At 44.4% G+C, this 12,472-nt stretch overlaps 1 protein-coding gene across 1 annotated transcript; it reads right to left on the bottom strand.

The window, feature by feature from the left end:
• Positions 1–612: 612 nt before the first annotated feature.
• Positions 613–3,165, bottom strand: LOC112111312 (putative UDP-GlcNAc:betaGal beta-1,3-N-acetylglucosaminyltransferase LOC100288842). Its single transcript, XM_024206694.2, has 2 exons — positions 3,068–3,165; positions 613–1,942 (listed from the first exon to the last, which is right to left on the bottom strand). The coding sequence occupies exons 1-2, from the start codon at positions 3,071–3,073 to the stop codon at positions 836–838; spliced, it is 1,113 nt and encodes a 370-aa protein (XP_024062462.2). The 5' UTR covers positions 3,074–3,165; the 3' UTR covers positions 613–835.
• Positions 3,166–12,472: the final 9,307 nt, after the last annotated feature.

Here is a 12,472-nt window from a genome sequence, read left to right as displayed (position 1 = left end):
GCTATTTAAATCTGAAATTTCATGGTGGTGTAATTGTAGGGTTCCTGACCCAAAAAGGAGTACTTGGATGAGAGACTTCCAAAGAGAACTTAAGGCTTTACAGGAAGTGGTGGCAGACATTAGGTGGCATTCTTATTGCTGATTCAATGCTGACCCCCATATTCCAACATAATTGTGTTGTATAGGGCTGCTACAGGCTATGTCTTCTGAATGAAATATAAACAGGTCATGACTGCTTGTGTTCATTAAATACAGGGCAGTTAGGTTGGGTATTCTGTGTGAAATCTGCTTATCAAGCTGTTCCCCTGGTAGTTTCAACGGGGTGCTCTATTCTTCATTCTGTCCTACACTGTTAAAAGGATGCAGAGATAACTACATTTCACTGGAGAGTGATATGATTTCCATATTTTGCAAGGTAGTTTGGGATTGAATGATGCATCACTCAGTCAAATTGGATCAAAACTAGTTGCTGCATAGAGGGGCAAACAAGTAGATGACATGAAAAAACAGTGGATATACACCAATTCTTTAAAACAGTTTTTACTTAGAAAATAAGAATTGCATGCAGTTCTACATTCTTTATGTGAAAAAAAAGCACATCCGGTGCACGCATCATAAATTAAATCACTGAATTAAAACACACACATCCTTTTTTAGCATCAGGAATAATTCACTGTCAGAACAGGGTGGGGTGGGGGGAACTTTCACATGTTAAAAACTAACGTTGAGAGGAAATGTTCAAAGCAAAAGGTGAAAGATAAGATGAACTTTCTAACAGGAAAAATTACAGTTAAAGGTGTAAGTATAGAGTTTCTTCACATAAAGAAATGAAATCTTAGTTGGTAAAATGCAAAGCCTCATTTTTTATTGTTTCCATGTTAAAATGTTTAAACTTGTCAAAGTAGGTCAAGACTCTGCAGGACACCAGCCCATAATAAGTTTCCAGTAAAGTGCAGTCTCTTCCATCACTTATCTCCTTCCATTCTTTAAATAGCTCATCTTTCATTTCGGAAGAGGTGAAAATGAATTTGTAGCAACATCGATTGTATCTAATGTGCTTTTTCCCAGAAAATCTAGAACTTTGAATGGGTATGATGCCAGCGTTCTTAGCACAGATTCCAACAAAGACATCAGGAGGAACCAAAACTGGTGTTTCCTTGGCAACAATGTATATCTTCCGAGCAACATCCTGGGAAATGACAAAAGCCGTTCCACTACAGTAATCTGGGTAATACTCTTCTTGGTATTGACTGAGAGAAACAAAGCTCTGGCTTTGAGGGTCTCTGTCAGGCATATCTTGATGAATGACCCTTCCAAAATAAATATCCTCGAGATGTGTTCTTAAGCTAAGCAAGTATTCAGCCAAACTTGGAATGTTGACAAACATTTCTTCATTGGTTTTGAGAATAAACCTTGCGGTGGAACAGAATGTTACAGTCCACTCCATGCTCATCACAGTCTTCAGTGTCTGATTCTCAAAAGAATCAAGGAAGTTTCCTTCAATGATGTCTCCATGCTTTTGAGACTCTTCACTGATGTCTAACTGGATGGCTTCTGAAGCTGCCTTTCCTAAAGCAAACAAAACAAGCACAGCATACCCCCTGATGCCTGTCACATTTCCCCATGTTCGTCTGATCAGGTTACGCCTTGTGTTGTTTTCTGGGCTGCTGCACACAATAACAAGCAGAAATACCTCTCGATCTGAGCACACCTCTGAACTGCTGATGATGTAAGATTTGGACATATTGGTCTTTAGGGGATCCATGTCTAATTTCCTGGCCTTCTCCCTGATTTTGAGAATTTTCATGTCAGTGTAGGTGACAGGTAGCGAATGTAGAAAGTATTCCTCCAGCAAATCTCCTCCAAACAGCAAAGCATGGAAAAGCATGATGTTGAATATAATAAAACACCACTGATGTGTCCGAAGCCTGCAGAACATCACCTGGAGAAGAGATGGACATTCACTTCTACCTCTAACTGATTATACCGGTAGTCATTTCAGATGATACCGGGCTAATGTAGAGCCAGGACATCCTGGTTCTGTTTCTCTGCTCTGCTATTCTGGACAAATTACGTTTCCTCTCTGGTCTTTACTTTCTCCGTTTGTGAAATAGAGAATGATGCCCACATTTTGTGAAGGGCTAAAAGATCCATGGATGAAAAGTGTGATAAGCCCATTAGTCTGTCAGGCCTACTCTGTTCAGCATATGGAAATGGTAGCAACATACATTAACATGCTAATATTTTCTGAATTTGGTCTAATTTATTGGTGTCAGTTTTCCTAATGACCCAAGAGATTACACAATGTGCTCCAGCATAAGTTGGATAATTTTAAAAGCTTTATGCAGCAGAGTCTTTGTGACATTTAGGGATAGCTCAGTGGTTTGAGCATTGGCCTGCTTAAACCCAGGGTTGTGAGTTCAATCCTTGAGGGGGGCCATTTAAGGAACTGGGGTAAAAATCTGTCTGGGGGTTGTCCTGCTTTGAGCAGTGGGTTGGACTAGATGACCTCCTGAGGTCCCGTCCAACCCTGATATTCTATATTAAATGCCCATAACTTGAAGAATTATTGTGAACGAAAGAGGAAAGTCTCTGTGACTTGTTAATTATAGAGACTCATTCTCATTCAGAATGCCAGAAATTAGAGTTGGAAGAAATTGATCATTTCATCTAGATGATCTCCCTACTAATTAGGACTGTCCCCTGTTGTATGTCTGTTAATGTTTTGCCTGGTCTCATTTTAAATATTCCAAGGGATTGGGCTGCTATTTAAAATGATAAATGATTTTCCCAAGGTAGACTTCCACCTCGTAGTTTAACACAATTGTACAAGCTGTATTTAGTAGATATGGACTTCTTTTTTCCATGCTTTTTTGTAGTCATGGTTTCTAGCATAAATAACTAAAATTAACCGACTTTCCAGTTACTTTACTATAGGCATATTCATTAGTAAGTGGGTTGGAGTCAGCGCAGTCCTATTGTAGCTGATGACCCAAGGTAACATTTGCAATTCTAAATTGTCTCCTCCCCCACTGTATACCGTAGCTAAATGATAGAAAGCACTTACCTGCATGGTACCAGTAAATTCTATGTGCTGTCAGGATCACTGGAGCCTTTTTAGATGAAATTATTTTTTTACATTTATAAGCATTATTTCCACGTCTGAAACTGAAGCGGCAGGGTTGTATGTAGGTTTGTCAAGCTAAGGTTACCTGCTAGTAACCAGATCCACTGCACCTTTTACTTCCTCTGACTGTGAAAGGAAATACAATCCGGGACAATCAGTATGTTGCAGCTGCATAAAACCCAAAGTAATTAGAATTCTAGCCAGTCCCTTTATTAATTTCTGATACACAGAGGGAGGGGAGACCTGAATAGAAATATATTTGCCCTCTAAAAGGGACACCCTTCCTAAAAGAATAAAGCAACATTGACATTGATCTGCTTCACAGTGTTAGGCTACACTAGTACTAATACAATAAAGTTGTGTTATACATGCCCAACTTGTGTGGGTTTTATGTTTAGGGGGAGTCACTTGTACATTACTTTATTCTGCAATTTCTGTGATCAATACTGGGTCTGTGGAGGATGAGTTCATGAAAGGCCCATGCCTCTGTTCACACAGAGCTATTGTGGATCTGCATTGTGAAAACCCTTTTATGTTGGTGCTAGATTCTGTAAACAAGCTGATGTGGTCAATAAGATTTGCCCACCTGCTTTCTAAGCTTTACTCTGTGTAGTTGTTGCTGCAGAGCAAAACCTATGAAAGAAAGGGACCAACTTCACATTTCCTAGTTTACGACAATGCGAGCACAGCTTTGTGTTGTAGTTATCTTTTCTTACTTGGTGAAGAAGTTCTCAATTTCTGTCATTCCTGGGCTCTGGAGCCTTTGACATAAATGTCCACGTGTAGCTGTCTGTAGCTTCTGTTCTTGTCCTACCACCTGGTGCTGTGATCCTGTCTTACTTCCCAGGCTGGGCTGGGTCGGTGCTTGGACGGCACCTCTAACACACAGTGGAGCTGGTGACAAATGCTGAATAATACTGAGCCGATGTCCCAGAGTGGCGTTCAAGGGGCTCTGCTGCAGGTGCTGTTGTTTGATAAGACATAGAAATGAAACCTTGGCAGTTTGTGCTCATTGGATGATGCTTTTCACAAGGGTAACAATATTCAACCTTGTATCCTGGTCATAGTCCAACTTAGGGTGCCATGATTTCCTCGGCAACGTCTCTCTTTTCCTCAGCCCTACAGCTTGGGAATGTGCAGCATGGATATAAACTGGCTACTGCAGGCTTCATACACCCTATAAAGGCCAGCAGGTACCGTTCCTAACTATAAGCCAATTCTACACCCACATGCATGGATGCAGTTCCTAATGAAGACAATGGGAGCTGCATTAGTGGGAGGAATTTGACTTTAAATAATTAACTCCCCAACAATACTCAAAGGTACCATTTCTCGGTAATGCCATGTGAACAAAATGAAATGGGATTTTCCAGCTCAAGCTGCTCCTGAGAGGGGAGAAACCCAAAGAAAGTGAACCATCTTTTTTTTTTTTTTTTTTAAATCTTGGCTTCTCTTAACTCTCCAACCGTCTAGTTTGCTTCAAACCTTCCAGAAACTTGAGTCCTTCCCATGGTAATAGATGTTGCTTAAAGCGTGAACTAGGCACCAGCACTCTTGTCTATCCTGGTCCACTCTTGGCATGTCCTCTGTGTTAAGTCCCCATAATTTTTACCTTTGCTTTGAGTACTGTTCGATGGAGGGATACTTTTGATCGGCCTCTTCTGTGTGTTCCTCCAGCTGCCCAATGGCACTCCTACACATGCAGAAAATAATGTCTGAAATTTGGGGTGGATTTTTATTTGATTTTTGATAAAGGGGAGGGGAGCAGTCAAAATTGGGCATAGAATGGAAAACTTCCTGCAACATTAACTGTGCAAGAACTAGCATTTCTCCCTCATAATCTCCTCCAGTTTCTGGAATCTAAGATAATTGCCTTTGTGAGCACCACAGAAGTACATTACTTACTGCTCTCCTTGCAATTCAGGTGCCAATGCATTGGTCTCTCAGAATACGCTCTTCCCATGGCTATGAAAACACAGAAAACACAGAAAAAGACCTGTGAGGTGATTTGAGACATGACCAGCAGAGGGCAGTGTTTCATAATGCAGAGCAGAAAGGCTGTCTCAATGGAAAGCAAAGGTAAGCCCCCAGAGAGAGGTGAGGCTGGAATAACACCTAAGGCTGGAGATAAAGGAAAGTGTCTTACCTGGGTCAGAGAATGTGAGAGCGCGTCAGGCTGTGGAACCCAGGGTTTGGCTCATGGGAAGATGAAACTATAAGGATCCTAGTCAAGTCAGCATGGCTGGGATTGCTGCGGAGGGAGCTGTAAAGGACCCTGAGGCTATGTCTGCAACTGCAATTAAAAACTTGCAGCTGGCCCCGTCAGCTGACTCCAGCTTGCAGGGTGTGGGCTAAGGGGCTGTTTAATTCGGGCTCGGACTGGAGCCTGGGCTCTAGGACCCTGTGAGAAAGGACCATTAGATCAGCCAGTCTGGCCTCCCTGTAGAGCACTCCAGACTGACATGTCTCCTTTTAAAAATACAGCATCTCCTAGCCAGCATACTGTACATACTGCTTTGCTGTTGGGTTGCCTATGAGCTCTGGACTGTGTGCATCGCTCTGTTATCATAGGGTTGTTTGTGAGCATCCAGCTCCACAAATTGGTCAAAAGCCAAACAAACCCGAAGACACCACACAGCCTTTTTTCAGGCGGCAGGAAGCACGTTGTTACCCTAGTGCATGGAGAAGGGTCATCATCCATCTAGGAATCTGGTGCCAATCAGAAGGCCACTAGACTTAGAACAAAAGTGGCTTCTACTCCCACCTCCCTCAGGTTCGGTGTCTTGTACTAGAGGGGGGTTTCTTTAAATTTATAATCATCACAAGTTCTGTTACTGTGGCGAACCTCTTGCCCTGGGCTTGGAAGAAGGTCAGCTGGGGTATGCGAGCTCTCGTCAGAGGGTACGCAAGAAAAATCCTGTAATGGTGGACAACACGTTGTCTTCTCCTTTACAGATGCTTCTGCCCCCCCCCCCCGCCATTTTCATAGGTATGTTATGACTCTAGCTCAGATGTAGGTACACGGTAGACTACGTGGTTTGGAAGAGGTACACAGCCTAAGAAGTTTGAAAGCCACTGTCCTAGGAACTACATTGTGGAGGACATTCCAGTGCAGATCAGATATTTCTGCCTATGCGGAGGTGGATTTTGGTACTGCATGTGGGGCATCTCCCTGGCTTCTATGGTTCACAGTGCTTTGCAAATATTTACCATCACCAAGTCCCCTGGGAGGTAGGTCAATAGCATCCCTTGTTCTATAGATGGGGAAACTGACAGTGAGGGTGACTTGCCTAAGTCTGCCTGGTAAATCGGTGTCAGAGCCAGGATTAGCAGTTGGTGATTCCTAGAGTCTAGTCTTGTGCTCAGTGCCACTAGATCATGTCTCTAGATAAATCTGTAGTGACAAACTGAAGTGCAGCGGTAGCAGGCTGCCTCTCTACTGTCCTCTCTACTCACAGACATCCCTGTCTTACATCTCCCCAGGTTAAGCGCCATTGGGCTTGTATCCAAAGCTTTTAGCAAAGGTCAGGTTTTCCCCACTCACCCTTTTGGGGGTATTTTTAAATGGTTTGTCTGTTTTGCAACCATCTCTGAGACGGAGGGGAAAACTGACGATGGAAAAAGCAGAGACTGGCTCCAGCCTACAGTACTTCTCTTCTTGCTGGTGCCCTGTTTATGATGGGCCATTAGCCGTAAGAGAGAATTGATACATGGATGGGTTTTCCCCGCCCTCCCTTGTTGACTTTGATTTGATTTGACTGTACAGTTCACTGGGGCCCAGTGACCGGTACTCTGATTACTTCAATGCATCCTTGCATAGGCTTCAAGTTTGGCCTATTAGCCAAATCCAACAGTAGCACCCTGGAAAGCCTGCAAGGAAGGCTGGGCAAGACCTTTGCTTCCTTTATGCTAATGGTGGGGGAATATCCAGTTGCTCAGGACAACAAATGCCCTTGATTCCCACTGTTGCTAGCAGAGCCTCTGATGGCTCAACACCATCCCTCCTGATTTGGTCCCATGGATGGAATGGCTCGGAGAGAATGTCTGGGCCTCTTGGAATGTGGAAGAGATCTTTTCCCACAGGTGCTCTGGGTTTTTTTGGGTGTGCTCAGAAGCCTTGATGATTTGTACTTTCCAACAGCTGCACGGGGTCCTGTGGCATTGACAGCAGAGCCCCTGTTGTTTATAGTTATGACGAGCACAGGCAAATGGAGGTGGGGCTAGAACGACATGCCCAGTGTTAACAGTCTGAAAATACCTACATCTTGTGAAATGTGTTTTTATGTTGTAACAAGCTGCGCTGATTGCTTGATTGATCTCCCCAAAAGTGCTCTAGTGAATGATTCCTTCATGGTTCCCCCATTGTTAATTGCTATTTAATTAGGCCTATTATGTATTCAATCTAGGAACGGGGCGAGGCGAGGTTTGCAGGGGAGGAGAGGAGTGAAAAATTGAAAGTGTTTTAAATTAGGGGATGTCTTTCTAGTGCTTGTAAATGCAAGAAAATGAACCGGGGAGGAAGGAAGCAAGGAAAAGGTTCTCAAACTTGTGTACTGGTGACCCCTTTCACATCGCAAGCCTCTGAGTGCAACCCCCCCTTATACATTAAAAACACTTTTTCATATATTTAACCCCATTATAAATGCTGGAGGCAAAGCGGGGTCTGGGGTGGAGGTTGACAGCTCGCGACCCCCAGTTTGAGAACCCCTGGGCTAAAGCTTCACAATTCTGAGTATTTCCCAAGCACTTTCAGTCTTCAAAGCACTGTCCAAATATTAACTAGTTAATCCCCAGAAAATCTCTGTCAGGTGAATGCGTCTGTATTGCTGTCCCCGTTTATAGATTGGGAAACCAAGGCACAGAGGTCCAGTTATACTCAGTAAAGTGAGTGTAACCATGCCCCCCTCTTGCTCCTCTGCTCTGTTTCCTGGGAACATTCGGTCAGACCTGCTGACTTCAGCAATTTAAAAAAAAAATAAAGTGGGGAGGGAGTTATGCCTATTGTTCCTACCGAGCCACAAAGCTTCAGGTGAGGGAGCTGGATCCTGTTCTGGCTCGTGCATCGGTGTCACAAGTGGGCTTAGAACCCCAGGGTTGCTGGCTCCTAGCCTGAAACGGATCACACTCCTGTGGCTGTTTCTCAAGATCTATGGATTCAACATGCAAAGCACAACCTAAGGGCTTAGTAGCCTTATTTAATATTAATAAGCATTATATATCTTGCCCAATTCTGGGTAGAGCATTCAGGCAGCGAGTAGGGTACCGTGGGGCGGAGGAAAAATAGTCATTGTTTTCCCACCTTCAGCTGCATAGGGCAGGCTCCTGACTTGCCCTCCTTGCCGATTATGTGGGTGGATACTGCCATGCCCGGGCTCTGGGGAAGTCTCTTACCTACTGCATGAATCTGGACTGAATTTGTCCAAGAGACTTCAGTGGAGCTGCGATGAACTTGCACAAGCTCATGGAAGGGTTGCTTGAGGATCTGGGTAAGTTTAGCAGCTCCTGCCCCTCCACGTGGTTCTCGATTCCCTGCTACAATTGCCCCCCTTCCTCCCTCCACTAGTGATGCTTTCTGGCATTCGGTCTCTGATCCTTTCAACATGTTTTGACTGTCGCTGGTGGTGAGTTCGGTAACAGCAATAATACTCCCATACCATCAGCTCTTGCAAAGGGGCTGTGGGAACATGTCAAACAACCCAAAATGTAGTAATGTCAATAGCTAAATACATGTTGGCAAGGTCTTTAATGTATCTTTAACAGACTTCTTTATATCTGAGCAGAAGCACTTCAGGAGATAGGTTTCCCTCATTAGATTTGAAGACAGGCCATCAAGGATTATGGCCCATTCAGGTCACCTTCTGGCATGGAGAGTTCCTGCATATTTGATTCCTATTGCTGGTCCTTTGGTCTTGGATAACCCTGTGTAAACGTTAGGCCAGCTTAGCGGTACGTTCTGGTTCATGAGCTGGTGCTACACCAGGGAGGGTGCAGGGGCATTGGCAGTAAATGGATGATTAAACAATCTGACTCCTTTAATGGGGAAAGGGACAAATCTCCCCTTACTGCTCTACGCAAGGGAGCTGCATGAGTTCTGAGTTGGCCAAACGTGAATCTCTGTTGGCCCGATTATAGAGGTAACACCTAGGGCTCAGGTGGCTTTGTGGTTTACCATATTCATCGTTGGTCTCTGCAGAGCTGCCTTTGGATCTGGTTAGGCTTATAAGGCCTAATGAATTTGGGGGCTCGCTGTCAATTGGGTGTATGAACCCCTTACTAGGCAGCAGCCCCTTGCAGCACCCCCCGATCACAGGGTTAAGTAACACTTAGGGGCTAAAGGGGCCCCACGCCCTTGCCGAGCATGCTCAGACTGGAGGAGAGATTTAAAAGCCAACCAGGCAGCTCAGTCTGGGGCTGACAAGCCAGGGAGCAGGATGTGCCCTGGGAACTCTCACGTAGGACTGGAGCAGAGCCAGTATCGAGCCGGTGAGTGAAGGAAGCCACAGCACCTAATGGACGAGACACGGACCAGAAGCCTGAAGGCAATGTTCCCCAGGGTCGGGCGGTGGTCAGATGGGAGGCGGACGGGAGTGGGACGTGACCCAGGGAAGCTGAACACCACATGAAGACAGATGAGCAGCCGAGTCAGCCTCACAGGGCCCGGGGTCAGAACCCGGTGGAGTAGGGGAGGGCCCACTTTCACCTGCTTCCTCTGCGCCCACCCAGGCAGCAACCACTAGGCAGGACTGCTGCCACCTTGGACTACTGCCACTAGGTGGGACGGTCACTATAGTGAACCGTGACCACTAGGCAAGAGCCCCATGCAACACTCCCCGATCACAAGTGCCTAGTGGATGTGGGTCCACAGCACCAAACTGCCACAGAACTTGATAAGAAAGGCTACTGTGAACCTACCAGGCCTACCTGTGCTGCAAGAAGCATTTCCTATTGCCAGTCCCTCACTTCAATGCTCCTGGCCAGCCAGCCAGCCAGCCCACATGTTTTTCCTCTTGACTCTTAGTGGTTTAAATTGAATTAATTACAATGTAAAAGAATAGTTTAGAGAAGACGGTTTCTTACAGTGAGAGGGCATTGGCTCCCAAACATGGCTCTGATCGGGGTAAATTTCCTTAAACTTTACCAGCAAAGTTCTCTCTCAGGGATAGCAGAGGTAGTGGGGAGGGAGGACAGATGGAATTAACACACAATACAGAGGAGGTGGGGGGAAGATACTAAAGTACCAGGTAGGCAATGCTCCCCATGGAGGAGCTGCTGGTGACAAGAACTGCATGGGACCGTCACTAACACAAGGAGCGGAGGTGCAGCCTGGATGAAATGAATATGTCTGCTTTAAGCCATGTCTGAAAGATGGCACCCCCCAGCAACTCAGCGCCCCTTAATATGCAGGCACACTGGGGTCAGCATGGGCTCAGAGCAGAGCGACCAACACTATTTCCTGCCCGTAAAAGGTAAAACTCATAAAGTAAATGGCTCCTTCCCTGCTGCTTGGACCCAAGCAGTGATGAGGGCTTCAGAAATCCATGAGTGTAGCTCAGCTGAATCAGAATGTGATGTCCTTCTCGCATTTAGCAGCCAATAAGGGGTGAGTTTCCCTATCGGAATACCCTGGTGACCTCAAACCTCCTACTGACCTTTTAATTACTTTCCCTGTTTTGCAATGTATCATGTTATCTAGAGCTTGGGCTGATCTGTTCTGATGCTAATCATACAGTCCAGTGATCACTTGCTTTGCAAGTGTTTGCTTCTAAACAGCCTGATGTAGCTGGTCTGGAAATCCCCCAAGATTTTTATGGCTTTTAGCTTCTGGAATCTATTTGCTGGAATTCAAATCTGACACTCATAAACAGAAGGTTGAAGCACCAAGTAATGTGTTCTGTAGCCGCTGAGTAGAGATAATTCCATGCCATTTAATTTTATGTTCAGTTTTGTCCGTTAAGAGGTTTTGGAGACATTCACTGCAGTTTGACTCTTCTTGTGACACAAAGCCCATCATCTGCACTGATCTCTTACCTCTTAGAGCAATGAGTCAAACGGCTGGTATCTAATAACATTCATCATTGGGTAGTGAACCCCACCGTGACTTTCCTCTAGAATCTTCTCTCAGCCCTACTTAGGGCAGCAGGAATGTTCTTTTTCTGTCTTTGATGCGGAGATAATATTCTGCACTTGCACGATGCATTTCATCAGAGGGCTTCAAAGCATACTATAAACTTTACTTAAGCTTTCCAGATATGTCGTGCACCCCATTTTACAGGTGTTAGGAAACAGAGGCTCGGAGAGGATAAATGACTTCTCCAAATCCATAAAAGGCGGCAGTGGTAGTGCTTGGATTAGAACCCAGGAGCCTCCATTCCTAGCCCTGTGACCTAACCACACGTACTCAGTTTCCATCAGAAAAACTCTTTGGGATTAAGTGCAGCCAAAGGGCAAAATACAAACCCCAACAGGGTGAAAGTCCGTCACAAGTGAGTTTTAATAGGAAACTTACTCTGAACAACACATCAGCTGCACTCAATGGGCAGAGGGGGTAGATCAAATGACGCGTCTCTTTTGCTGCATTGGTAAAGTCTTCATCCTGCTTCTGAGAGTTTTTCCATTGATGGGAAGAGGGTCGGACTCTGTGACATCTTATGGAGATTCTGCTCAGTAATTCATAAGCTACGCGCTACCTACAGCAGCTATTGTGGGGAGGGGTTGGGGAAGAGAAGAACACGAGTGTCACAATATAGTGTCCTGTCTATAAAGATACTGACAGCATGTGAAGAAGTAGGTTCATGCTAGGCTTGGTCAGGAATTTTTTTAATGAAACTTTTAAAATCAAAAATGCTAGTTCGTTGAAACTGAAAATTTTCACAGGAAATAGTCAAATTTGATTAATTTCTCAACTTGGAAATGTTTACATTTTTTTCTCTTTAAATTGTCTAATCATCTTGTTTCAATATTTTGAAAATGAAAAATTCCAGTTTTCTGGTTCAAAATGACTTTTAATTTTGAAATTTAAACTAGTTACAGTAAAACAAAATATAAAAATTGGTCAAAATCTAAACAAAACTTTTTGATTTTTTTAACCACATTTAAAAAAAAAATTGTTTTGAATTTTTGGTTTGTGAAAAATGTTGCGATTGACTTCTTGACTCATCAAAATATATTGAAAATTTTTGTGGGACGGGAAAACTGTTTCCCACCCAGTTGCTGTTGATACCCAGCCACTCTCACGATGAGCTATGCAGAGAAACTGGATCCTGGATCAGAACCATCTCTAATCTTAGTTTTGACTGATAACATTTTGCTAAACCATAACTTGGCGTCCTCTGCTAGTGCGAGTGG

The sequence above is a fragment of the Terrapene carolina genome, unplaced genomic scaffold (assembly GCF_002925995.2).
Source record: "Terrapene carolina triunguis isolate 2854851 unplaced genomic scaffold, T_m_triunguis-2.0 Scaffold238, whole genome shotgun sequence".
NCBI lineage: Eukaryota > Metazoa > Chordata > Testudines > Emydidae > Terrapene > Terrapene triunguis.
Note: the sequence above shows the minus strand (reverse complement) of the source record. Positions and strands in the feature narration are given on the sequence as shown.